The sequence below is a fragment of the Anopheles funestus genome, chromosome 3RL (genome assembly GCF_943734845.2).
Source record: "Anopheles funestus chromosome 3RL, idAnoFuneDA-416_04, whole genome shotgun sequence".
Taxonomy (NCBI): domain Eukaryota; kingdom Metazoa; phylum Arthropoda; class Insecta; order Diptera; family Culicidae; genus Anopheles; species Anopheles funestus.
In genome coordinates, this window is record NC_064599.1 from 6,927,801 (window position 1) to 6,940,683 (window position 12,883).

The following is a 12,883-nucleotide window of genomic DNA, read 5'->3' on the forward strand; positions in this document are numbered from 1 at the left end:
TCACTTTTTGCAGTACATTCCACCGAGACGGGATTCGCCAGACGTAAAGGCTATGGACAATTACCGGAACGCCATGCTTGATGAAGACGTTGATAACCATCAGACGATGGTAATAGTAGACTTACGTTGCAATGGATCGGACCGGCTTCTTGCCAATGCAGAGCAGCATCTATATCTCAACTACCGCTGGTTACTGATCGATTCTACTGAAAATCCTGCTACATTTACCATCGAACACTACCTTGAAGCTTTGAAAGAACTACCAGTTCTAGTCAGCAGTGAGGTATTCGTGATGCTTAAGGAGGATAACAATTCCATTCGCTTTGTGCAAGGTTGGTAGTATCTCTTAAAGTGAAGTGGCCATTATAAGCTTAACAACTATATCTCTTTTCAAAGTTTATCGGGTAAGCCGATCTACTGAGCTACTTACAGAGAACTACGCTCTTTGGAAGAGATCAACTATTGGTGTGGACGTGGGACAGATGATCGACTTACGAACGCAGAAGGTTACCTCAGTAAGACGTAAAGATCTCCGCGGCCATCCTCTTCGTGCTTCGATGGTTATCACCAACCCGGATACGATGAATCATTTGACGGATTATAAGTACTGCAACACTGACCCTCCACTCACGATCGAGGATCACAGTTCTCATAATATGATCTTTGTAGGGATAAACACATCGATACCATCACGAAGGTAAACTACATCCTGACGAACTATCTGGCGTCGTACCTTGGTGCCGGGTTGAACTATTCGCGCGTAACAACCTGGGGTTACTACAACACCACTACCGGCATGTGGGACGGAATGATCGGTGAGCTGGTGCACGATGTGGCCGACCTCGGGGCATCTCCACTGTTTTTCACCACCGATCGCATTGCCGTGATCGAGTATCTGGCGATGACGTCAGAAACGCGATCCAAGTTTATCTTTCGCTCACCGAAACTGTCCTACACGGAGAATGTGTTTGTGCTGCCGTTTGATGACGTACGGGACTGGCGTGTTGCAAGTCTACTGATTCGTGGATTAATTTTAGGGTTTTTTGTTTCAATTTTAGAAAGTTTGGATTTGTGTGATTGCCGTCATTATAACATCCTCCGTACTGCTGCTCGTAACGCTCTGGGTGGAATGGCGCATTGCAAGCGATGGACCAGAGCTACAGTCCCTTAACGATGCATCAACGATGGACGCTAATTTACGTGATACACTGCTGATGATGTACGGCGCATCCTGTCAGCAGGGATCTTCCGTACTGCCACGCAGCTGCTCAGCCCGCACGATCACTATGCTTACGTTCACCGTGCTGATGTTTCTGTACGCCAGCTATTCGGCAAACATTGTCGCCCTGCTGCAGAGTCCCTCGACCAAGATTCAAACGTTGGAAGATTTGTTGGCATCGCGGCTAAAGTTCGGTGTACACGATACCGTCTTCAATCGGCATTACTTTACGCACGCAACCGAACCCACGCGGAAGGCATTGTACGAGCAGAAGATAAGGCGACCGTACGGTCCGGATGCATTTATTGCGCTGGAGCAAGGTATCGATCGAATACGGCACGGACTGTATGCGTTTCATGTGGAGCAAGGCGTTGGCTATAAAGTGATCAGCGAAACGTATCAGGAGGATGAAAAGTGTGGACTACAGGAGATACAATACTTGCAAGTAATCGATCCATACTACGCAATTCAGAAGAATTCATCGTACAAGGAGATGGTTAAGATTGGGTGAGTGTCATGGCCGCATCTTGGTAGCCACAGCTAAACGATATAACTTTTCCGTTGGCAGATTGTTTCGCTTGAACGAGCACGGTATACAGTATCGGGAGAATGCTAAACTGTACACGAAAAAGCCCACCTGTTCCGGTGGTGGTGGAAAATTCGTACCGGTCAGTCTGGTCGACGTGGAACCGGCCGTGTGGATCATACTTTGGGGCGGTGGACTAGCGATGGGATTTTTCCTTACGGAACGCTTCTACAGTCGATGGATCCGGGGCAAGATACGGCGTATGGTACGGGCCAGATTAAAACAGTGAACAACGGGCAGCAGCACAGCCAACGAATGTCATCTAGTAAGTATAATGTGGTCAGAACATTGTTTGTAGTATTTTTTAAATAAATTTATTTACTCAAAACGAGAAAGACGAAAAAAAACAAGAGCCACAAGATTCCAACTACAGTATATGATAATATATAATATGTATAGTGAATTTTACTACAGCGAGTATACAAATAGTAACCGATTCTACGCGCTCGATTTTATCGTTTGTTCATGTTTAGGTTTTATTAGCACATCTATATAGAGCTTCTTGTTTTGTGTTGTGGTTCACATTTTACTGTATTTATCTTGCTTTACAATGTTTTCCTTTCTTTTTCTTCGTTTTACTTACAAACAGAACAAAATATTACAATATTCTATTGGTTTTTTTCTTCTCGCTTTCTGCTGCTAGTCGACTTTTTAGGTAGATTCCTTTTCAGATCCTTTCTTCCAACACGCTTCACGCTTCGTGCGGGAGTTAAAATGTGTCTTTTAAGTTTCGTTTTGCACGATTCACTCATACTGTTCTCTCTATTGGCTTGGTTTTAGATTCAACAAACAGTTTGGCTATTCTGTTTTTCTTCCGATTCTAATCGAAACTGCATCACCGTCGTGGAAAGGCCAATCGGAAAGGAAATGCAGCTAACGTTTGGCGGGTTACGGTAACATCGTTGCACAGCATTGTTAGACCATTCGAATATCCGGCATCGAGCATCGAGCAGACGGATGGTGTGTCCGGTGGAACGCACATCCGTTTCGACGACAGTAAATCTTCCCTTTTAGACGGAGTTTTCATCTAAACCCTGTGGAAAAACGGAAACACCGGAAAATAGAAGAACATGGACGAATGTAATATTTTATGTATGATGGGACGGTCAATATAAAACAAGCAGAACCAAACAAAGAACAAATGCGTCTCGCTGAAATGATCCCTGTGACAGATGTTCGGGTAAAAGCGGGCAGGAAAACGCTCGGCATGAGTCCCGCCTGCCACCAATTGCTTATGATCGACCAGACTCAGACAACCGGCCCGAATCCTTACGCGGTCAGAATGCAATACATTTGTTTGTTTTTTTGTGTGGCCGGTGGGAGAATTCAATTTCATACCAAACATAATTTGTGACCGACCAGACGCAGGATGCCCAGCCGGTGTCTCACTTACCTGCATCAGCGGGCTGATTGCACGTGGCACGATCGATTGCATGTGCAGAGCACCGTTGGAACCACGCATCGCACTCGGGTAGGTGTGCGGTCCAAGCAGGGTTGTGGTCGTAGCCGATGATGCGCACGATTCCCGCTTGTTGTAGGTTAGTGGTCTGCAAAGAAGAGAAACAGAAGTGGCAACGAACTGTTGGTGATAGGAAAGCGGGCAACGGCGTCGACTGCGAGACGCCAAAATACTCCAAAAAGCATCGAAATCAATTACAGCTTGCGAAATGTTGCGACACCTTTCGGGTTTTGGGGGAAAAGCGGCGGAAAACGAAATGGAACAGTCAAACCGGAACCCCCGGAGTCCGTGATGGATTGTTTTGTTTCCATATTTGCTGATAAAACGTTATCGCGCTGAGCTTTTTTTTTTAAAGAAGTATTGGCACTAATCAATTACAAAGTTATCTCCTTTGGAAATTGAGCAAGAGTAGGGTGAACGAACATGCGTTTGATTTGATTTATTGCATCGATTGTTGGGAAACACGTGAAATTGATGATTGTAGGATGAGAAATTTGATGCTTTTGCTGCAGTAAATGTTTATAAAACAAATGTTACTCTAAAGTGTTCGATTTTCATACAGAGTCCTAGCGATGTTACGATTAATGGCAAGGAAGATACAGTAGACAACACTACTGATTCTATTTTTAACTTTTCTTTACAGAAATTCCATCTATTGAATGCGTTTATTACAAAGAGCTTAGTGTAAGCCAGCATTTGTCAAGGTATTAATGGCACCTTAATTAAATTTTACTTCGGACTAACAAACTAACGACTAACGAAAAACTCCAATTTACGCTAAAGCTTATATGTTAATCCTGAACAGTACGAGGATGGGGAGCTTTTATCCGACAAGATGAACGTCGCCTCGTGTTGCTAACCTTCCATCTGTACGATCATCAATTTAAAGAAACTGGATTAACTGCTAATATCAGCGCAAATCTGCCAGCAAGGTTGCCTTTGCCGTGTCTTTCATCACGGGGTCCCGGGTTTAAAGGTAGGAAGATAGAACAAGGTATGGACTTGGGTAAACGCCATCATCATGACCTAGTTTTTGTGCTTCAATCGTATGATACGAAGTATCAAAAGTAAAATAAACCATGCTGGACAACTCCTGTTCAACTCCTGTTCAACACTAGCTTTGGAGAGATTATTTGAACAGTATTAAGTTTTTTTTCCGACAACCAGATTGTCGGAGGAGCGTTTTCAATCCCAGAACTACGACATCGACTTTGGTGGATCTCAAGAAGGTAGTAAATCCACCGTAATTGAAGGGTGGGTTTCAATGCCTCATTTCTTAATTTGATGACATTTTTTAAGAAATAATAAAACATAATAGCTCTCATAAATAACGCTCAATATATACCAAATAAGGTGCCGTTCTAAAAACGAAGCAAAATGTTGCAAAGGTTTGACAGCTACACCTGTTCTGTCAAGTGTTGTGTTGGTTGTCACTGTACCATTTTGTATTCAGTGTAGTGAGCGCTTGATTCCGGCGAAGTATCAGAAACAGCAGAGAAACATACAGGAAAAAACGTGTACGCGATGTCGGGGTTAGTTTGGACAAAAATTGGGCGAAAATGTTTTAGTAATGCTACAAACAATATTCTTTTCTTTTGTTTACAGTGCCGATTGTATTATTTGCACGTATCCGTTGGAAACATGTGTGAAGGAACTTCAGTGCGGTCATGAGTTCCATCAACCGTGCATCGATGACTGGTTGGAGGGCAATGGCCATTGTCCATCTTGTGAGGGCCATACATGTGTAATCGATCCTTGGGAAGATTCGGAGGATTCGGAGGATTCGGCCTTTGACACGGTCACAGAATCGCCAAACTTCGTAGAATCAATAGATTTCTTCGGTGACTCGGCAGCAGAACCTCTAGACGCCGATTTGTTTCTAGATCTAGCATCGATTTGTCCGATTTGCTTGGAGACTTTAACAACGGAGGTGAAGTATCTTTGGTGCCACCATATCTTCCACATCGAATGCATCGATAGCTGGATGGAGTTTTTTAGCCATTGTCCGCAATGCATGGGCTATGTGTAAAGTGGTTTTGCAATCGACGAACAGCCGATTTATCTCGTAAACTGGTTGAAGCCCCGTAGTAGAACCACCGAACGCGGAAGAATCCCAAAGATGCGGTTGTTGTAGTTGCAGAACCCGAATAATTGTCTCGTCGTTTATCGTCCGTACTGCAATGAAATTAACGCACATCCGAATTTTGCCGAATTTCCTATGTAATGAATTCTACCTCCGTGTGTATATCGGAATAATTGGTATCAGGAAGAAATAAAAACCGATGATCGATTACAAAATCTTGTACAGTTTATTCAGTTCAACATGAGTTTCTGGTCCATCCCATGTCTCATATCTTTGCAGGAATCGAATGGAAAATCAGGCTTGTTTACAATAGACAAATTTGACCTCTTATGGGCGGTCTCCTTTCCCTTGGTCCTTCAGTTTCAGGTTCACTTCTTTCCGAAGCCAGAATTTCGTCTTTTTTCCCTTTTTTGTGGTTTTATCACTTTTTTTGGCATCCGCTTTCCTTGATTTCATGTATTTAAGCTTAACACGATAGCCTAATCTCCGAACGGGGGTACGGTCCGGATGGGATTTGACTCACGGACTCCCGGTACGACCTGCTTGGCGCATCCGCCCCAAGACGCATGTTTGACCGCTTATTTGTATTATTTGTATGAATCATTGTGCTACATAATAATCATATTTGAAACATAGATTGATTGTTCTCAATCATACATTTCTAAATTTTATGGTATTTTCTTTAACCATAAAAACATATACACAACACCTAATGTGTACCATTTTCAGTACCGTAAAAACTAGTGACGGGTAAATTAAAAATTTAGATGGAGTCGGATCGGTCCAATTCCGCCGCCAGCTGGATTCGGAGTCGGAATGATTACGGCAGGAGATGGATCGATTTCTGTAAAATTTATAATTGACCTATCACTAATCGGGCTCGATCGGACTCTTCTGTACATATTCTGACTCATATGGGATCGATCGAACTCGGAGTCGACCGGATTCGCCAGAGTCAATTTTGGTTTTTAGTCGGAGTCGAAAGCAATTTTTCATACGCGGAGTCGGAGTGGATCCACTCATATTCCACTCCGGGCTACACATCACTAGTAAAAACGTCAGTCAATCGACCCGTTTTTTTTAAATATACTTGCTACTGTCAAACTGTGCTGACTTTCGCTGCAGCATATCGTTGACAGTGCGACAATTGGGCGCTTGATTTCGAATATTGCTTATTCATTCAGAGACCAGCGTGAAACATACACGAAACAACGTGTACGAGATGTCGAAGGTGTAAGTTTAGTGAAATTTCATGGCAAATGTTTCGGTAAAGTATAAAAAACACTTATTCTTTCGTTCTACAGTACGGAATGTCCGATATGCTTAGAGAGTTTCGACAACTATGTCAAGAAACTTTCGTGCGAGCATCGGTTCCACCCGCGATGCATCGATATGTGGCTGGAAATTGCTGGACATTGTCCAATCTGTCTGAGCTGTCCCACTAGCTACTCTTTGGAATCGGCTGATTTACCATGCGGCGAAGAATTGCATGGTTCGACTAATTATACGTCCACAGATCCGGAAAATGTCCCAGAACCGAACGATCCGGCTGTGGTATCGGTTGAGGATCCGCCAAACGCTGCTGCGTAGAACGGCATGTTTGATGTATGGCCGATAATCCCGTTGTGTAACCCCGTATGATTGAACAATTTGGTTGCTCAGCCAGAGGCTGCACCGATTGAATTGCCACGAACTACATACGGTTCGTATCCAGTTTAAATCAATGTACGAACACCGATGGAAGAAATTCATCCGACCAACTTAACATATTTTTTTCCCCCCCGTTCACTATTGTCTTATTTCCTATCTAACCCAAGACCATATCCACCACCATAAGGATATGTAACACGAAGAATACTTGTGAAACTGTTGGGAAATAAAAGACATTCAGCGGTTTTCGTTTTTCATTAATTCATGACGCTTTCCTTTGCTCTGACACTTCCGTTATTATGGCCCGCGGTGTGGGTAGTGTTTTCTTAATAATGTTCTGGTTGGTATATATTTCGGTCGCAAATAGACGTAGTTTTGGGAGACTTCAGAGTACCCATCATCGGTGCATTCCTGCATAAATCGCTATTTCATTAATTCCTCAGAAAGTATCCTGAGGTTTCTAATGGGTGCTTCTAAAATTCTTATAAGAAAATGGATGCAGCAAAGGTCTATAGTAGAGATGAGAATAACAACTCTTTTTTGTGAGTCAACTCAGAGTGAATGAGTCGTTATTAGGAGTCAGCTCGGTTAACGACTCATTTCGGTGTAATAAAAAAACCTGGCATAAACGTATAAGTTACGGTTCGGCCATTTTACTCACTCATGAGTCGAAGCATGAAGCCGTGGTGAATCGAGTTTGCAAAAAGAGTAAATAAGTGAGTTGAAACGAAAATGTGCGAGTGAGTTGAAACGAAACGTTTGATACACATGAGTTGATACGGAATACATGTTTACAATACCCATACTAGCCAGAATATACTGCTCGTTCTGTATAGAAAAAAATCTATAAATTTGAAAATTTCGTTAGGCTATAACCTTTTTCTTGAGTAATTTTGCAAAATTTTAAAAATTGATTTATTTTCATACCAATTGATTGAAATAAGTTTCATTTCACTCAAATAATGCTTTAAATTAAAAAAATAATAAAAAATCAGAAAAAATTAAAAAAAAAATTTCAACACGAACATTTCATAAGGCTTACCCCTTGCCATTTTTTTGACCAATTTTGCAAAATTTAAAAATTTGTTTTATTTTTATGCGAAATTGTTACAATAAGTGTCTTTTCACTCAAACAATGCTTTAAAAGGAAAAAAGAATGAAAAATAATAAAAAAAATAAAAAAAAATCCATACATTTGCAAAGGCTCCAGAATCTCCTAAGGCTCATTTTTGCACCAAGTTTTGCCTATAATTCGGTTGGTATCCAACGGATCGCCAATCTTTGACTTGTGGGCGATTGATGGCACCAATGGCTACATTTGCTTCTTGGACGGCCATGCCCTCAGATGTCTGTGTCGGAAGATATTCGAGGATGCAAGTTCCATACCCTGTTTGCGAAAATGTAAAATTTTCTTCATTTTTTTCCTCATTCATAAGTTAATGTATTTTACTGCAAATTTGTTGCAATAAGTTTCTTTTCACTCAAATAACGCTTTAAATTAAAGAAAGAATAAAAAATTACAAAAAAAATTTCAACTCGAAAATTTCATAAGGCTTACCCCTTACGATTTTTTTGAAAAATTTTGCAAAAAAAATTAAGTTGATTTATTTTAATGCCAATTGGTTGAAATAAGTTTCTTTTCACTCAAATAATGCTTTAAATTAAAAAAGAATAAAAAATAATAATAAAAATTAAAAAAATCTATAAATTTGCAAAGGCTCCAGAATCTCCTAAATCTCATTTTTGCACCAAGTTTTGCCTATAATTCGGTCGGTACCCAACGGATCGCCAATCTTTAACCTGTGGTCGATAGATGGCACCAATGGCTACATTTTCTTCTTGGACAGCCATGCCCTCAGATGTCTGTGTCGGAAGTTATTCGAGGAACCAAGTTCCATACCCTGTTTGAGAAAATGTAAAATTTTCCTCATTTTTGCACCAAGTTTTGCCTATAACTCGGTCGGTATCCAACGGATTGCCAATCTTTAAACTGTGGTCGATAGATGGCACCAATGACTATATTTTCTTCTTGAACGGCCATGCCCTCAGATGTCTGTGCCAGAAGTTTTTCGACGAACCAAGTTCCATACCCTGTTTGAGAAAATGTAAAATATTCCTCATTTTTTTCCTCATTTATAAGTTGATGTATTTTAATGCGAATTTGTTGCAATAAGTTTCTCTTCACTCAAATAATGCTTTAAATTAAAAAAAGGATAAAAAATAACAAAAAAAAAAAAATTAACAAAATTTTCAACTCAAAAATTTCATAAGGCTTACCCCTTGCCATTTCTTGAGCAATTTTGCAAAATTTTATAAATTGATTTATTTTACAGGGTTTTTCTATTCAGTTTAGACTAGCCGCGCACTTTTTCCTACTCTGCGCACTTGATTTTTAGCAAGCAGCGTGTTTGTTTGCCTACTCGTGTCAAAAACCAAGTGCGCAGAGCATGAAAAAGTTTGCGGCTAGTCTAAACTGAATAGAAAAACCCTGTAATGCCAATTGGTTGCAGTAAGTTTCTTTTCATTCAAATAATGCTTTAAATAATGACAAAATAAAAAAAATCTATAAATCTGATAATCTCCTAAGCGGTGGTGGTTCACTTATACATTTACCCTCATGCCTGTTGTGTACGTACAGGTACTTTTGGCAAATAGATTTTTACATACTGCTCCAGTAATGTTTTCATTAACTACCTAATTTGCAATACTAAACTGGTAATGTAACAATAATTCTATCCTCCTTTGTAAATTCAAATTCCATTCCAGTCCTCTTTTACAGAAATGAATTTTTTTGTTGTTGACGGAAATATCCGGGATCTGGTGTTTCGGGTATGAAAAATTCTCCGCCTCACTAAAAACGTAAGACAAAAACCATTCAAGCTTGATCATTTTTATGATCTCCTTCTCTTAGATTTTTTCTTTCAGCCTTGCGACGAAATTCGGTTTGCCAGGCCTGAGAAAACTCTTGGAGAAAATATATGCATACGAATTTTGCAAATATTCACCGCAGGGACTTCTGTGACGGTATCAGATGGAAGCAGCCGTTTTTGTTTTCGCACGATACTGAACAGCTACGGGCGCAACGAGTTATGAAGCGTTCGTTTTTAGCGCATAAAACACTCGTAAATAATTTCGCTCAAGACGGTGGTGGAAAAGGTTGAAAGATTTTCGCTTACTTTTGGCTGTGCTTTTGTTTTTGTCCATACCAGACCAGTATGGGACGAGAGGAGTGGCACAACAGTGCATGACTAATATTTAAGTACCGTTGAAATGGCTCGTTCGAAATGGTCGCACCGGGACCATTTTTTACTGTTGCGCCCGGCTAGAATACTTTCAAAGTTCATGATGAGAGATTTTATGCCTTTATGGAGCTATTGGGTTTCGTGTTAAATTATCAAGGAAAAAATAGTACGGATTCGTGTACGGATTAAGTTCTAGCAACGAGCCGTTAATTCTGATGGGTTATTACTGCTTGAACACTATCTCCTCCCGGCAGGCTATTTTATTTCCTTTGCTTTAGCTTTTGTGTCAGAACAACTGTGGACAAAACGTGCCGTGTTGCTTGACAACACCGAGTGTGGAGGGAAATGATGGTAATATTTCTTTTTTCCTTTTGCTCCATAGAAAATACTTTAAAATGCTGTGCAAAACTTTGGTCCCTTTGCTACAACGATTACAAAACACACACACACATATGTTGGAGCTTTTATGACACTCCTCCAAAGACGTTCGTGACGGTGTCATTCCCGGCGCTTGGGCAAATGCGTCTTCGATGCGGGCTCACAACAGAGAGGGTATTAAATTTCATAATTATCGTAAATTTTCGCCTCTCCCCTTGCATCCTGGAGTCTGTTCTCAGGAGTGCATGTTCAACGTTTATGAGTTGCTGTCGCGGCGGGTTGGAAGACTGACATCGGAAAAGGGAATATGCGTGCCACTGGTAACGTATAATCGATGGCACTTTCGTGGCGGTCTTTAAAAGTGTCTAGCCTTGAACCTTGCTGACTGTGAGGGAGCTTTATTTTACATTTTGCTCGTATGTGTTTTGCTAATAATCGGTTGTACTTTACACCGTCATTCGGTGTTTTGAAAGAAACATTATTATTAGATGTTTAAACTGATATTATTTTGCATATGAATCTTGTAACGTTTTAAGCTAAACAAGTATATCAGTGAATCATTTCAGCTCAATAACGAACAAAAAAGCAAACTAAACAAAGCAAACGATTCAAACGGTTAAAAGGACTGATAGAAACCGGATAAAGGAGTTAAACTTACCGGAAGCTTTCTGTGCGGGAACGCGGTGAACATTCTTTCGACTGATTGTAGCCAGAATTGGTGAAGCTGTTGTTGTTGTTTGATGTGGAGAGGTTGTGATGGTCACGATGGTAGTAGATGCAACATGCAGCACGATGATGCAATTGTGGATATTCAGGAGAGAAAGGAACACGTCAGGAGAGGGAAGATGTACACCGAACATTGGACATCATTGGACAGTAAAACAATGTACACAAGAGAGATAGAAAGAGAGAGAAAGAGAGAGCACAGATGTAGAAGAAGAAATAGAAAACATGTACAAAAATAGAAGATTAGTAAAATAGCACTAGAAGAACGTTCGCTTCCTTACGGAGTACGGACGAAAGGGAGAAATATTTTCAAAAACTCATTTTGCAAGCCTCATTACCATATCGGGACGGTGTGGCACGTGGAACTTCTGCGTAGGCAAACAGCGCTTTGCAACGTTAACAATAACCGGTTAGAAATAATGGACAGCAAAATAACAAAAAAAATGGAAGAACGAACCAAACGAACAAGCAAAGACTTGCCGTTGGGAAAGTCGTAGTAGAATTGAAAGGAGGAAAAACATCGACCATTATCACTAACATTAGCTGGGGGTTGATCGGGGTGGGACCGCACTGCGAATGCTACTAAGCAATGGCTACGAACGGGGACTAATGCACCAAGGACTTCAATGAATGCCGTTTTTTGCGCTATTCTGTCGACTGTCGTATATCCGATTTGGAAAGTTATTTTTGCTTCTGGGAAACATTTTATTTGTCACACGAAGCACGAAGAAGTTGTTGTGTGATCTGTTGTTACAAATATTATGCGATTTTAAGCTTTATAAACTTGTCATACACTAGGTTTTGCTACACATTCAACTGTCGAGTAGCAAAATGATGAACAAATTTATTCATTTATTTCAGAATAATGTAACAACGATTTAAAGCAACCTTCCACCACGATCGGATTAGGGATGAAATCAAAATTTTCATTCTATAAAACACCTTTTTACGTTTTACGGTGTTTATGCTCCCGAGTGGCAGGATAAGCAGCTAAATCGACAATTGATGGTCGGCATGGAATTGATATATGATTTAAAAGGACAGTGAACAAAGGATTGCACCAATCGTGCGAGCGAGTACGGCACCGGAAACGGCTACGTTTTGGCCTGGTCCAAACAATATTCGGCTAATATTTTACACAATAACGTTGTGCACTCGATTGAGCTTCATGCGAGGAGGGGTTTTACATGAGAAAGAATGGGTGCTAGTAGGAGGAACACAGCATGATTGGTGGCTATAAAATATATCGGTAAAATAAAAATGTACACCAGAAGGGCAGTGTGAGAAAATTGGCTGCCATGGTAAAAATGCATGCCACCGGGGGGGTTGTACGGTGAAACGATGGTGGATGGTATTTTACTTTTGGTAAATTTAAAAACAAAAAAAATGAGAAAATACACGATCCATTGAGAACGATATGGAACGGAGAAGCTTTTCCCCATTTCAGAAGACGGGAAGAAAAATGTAAGGAATAGAATGAAAACGGCACGGGCTAGTTCGATACAAAACTGGTGCTTTGTGTTTCAATTTTCCCTCCAAA

The 12,883-nt window shown here is 40.7% G+C and overlaps 4 protein-coding genes across 6 annotated transcripts in view; 3 read left to right on the forward strand and 1 right to left on the reverse strand.

Moving 5' to 3' along the window:
* LOC125769905 (ionotropic receptor 75a-like) lies at positions 1–2,687 on the forward strand. Its single transcript, XM_049438944.1, has 6 exons — positions 1–332; positions 397–604; positions 670–988; positions 1,059–1,726; positions 1,788–2,070; positions 2,586–2,687. The coding sequence occupies exons 1-5, from the start codon at positions 53–55 to the stop codon at positions 2,032–2,034; spliced, it is 1,722 nt and encodes a 573-aa protein (XP_049294901.1). The 5' UTR covers positions 1–52; the 3' UTR covers positions 2,035–2,070; positions 2,586–2,687.
* The window catches only part of LOC125769906 (diuretic hormone receptor-like), a 27,025-nt gene continuing 16,397 nt past the window's right edge, over positions 2,256–12,883 (reverse strand). The window contains exons 10-12 of one of the 3 annotated variants that reach the window (XM_049438946.1): positions 11,276–11,341; positions 3,199–3,352; positions 2,256–2,839 (exon numbers count right to left, since the gene is read on the reverse strand). In XM_049438946.1, coding sequence (XP_049294903.1) covers positions 2,816–2,839; positions 3,199–3,352; positions 11,276–11,341 — 244 coding nt within the window. In that variant the 3' untranslated portion in view covers positions 2,256–2,815. The remainder of the gene's footprint in view (positions 2,840–3,198; positions 3,353–11,275; positions 11,342–12,883) is intronic. The other 2 variants (XM_049438948.1, XM_049438947.1) reach the window with 2 other exon arrangements.
* On the forward strand, positions 4,697–5,547 carry LOC125769910 (uncharacterized). The gene is made up of 2 exons (XM_049438961.1): positions 4,697–4,796; positions 4,870–5,547. The coding sequence occupies exons 1-2, from the start codon at positions 4,789–4,791 to the stop codon at positions 5,291–5,293; spliced, it is 432 nt and encodes a 143-aa protein (XP_049294918.1). The 5' UTR covers positions 4,697–4,788; the 3' UTR covers positions 5,294–5,547.
* Positions 6,465–7,258, forward strand: LOC125769911 (uncharacterized). The gene is made up of 2 exons (XM_049438962.1): positions 6,465–6,580; positions 6,652–7,258. Exons 1-2 carry the CDS (start codon positions 6,570–6,572, stop codon positions 6,935–6,937), a joined length of 297 nt encoding a protein of 98 aa, XP_049294919.1. The 5' UTR covers positions 6,465–6,569; the 3' UTR covers positions 6,938–7,258.

Bases quoted from the DNA above. Each gene is read 5' to 3' on its own strand.
- LOC125769905 (XM_049438944.1), top strand. From the start codon at position 53: ATGGACAATTACCGGAACGCCATGCTTGATGAAGACGTTGATAACCAT. The intron at 333-396 runs GTTGGTAGTATC...CTCTTTTCAAAG, and splicing joins TTCCATTCGCTTTGTGCAAG to TTTATCGGGTAAGCCGATCT. The intron at 1,727-1,787 runs GTGAGTGTCATG...TTCCGTTGGCAG, and splicing joins AAGGAGATGGTTAAGATTGG to ATTGTTTCGCTTGAACGAGC.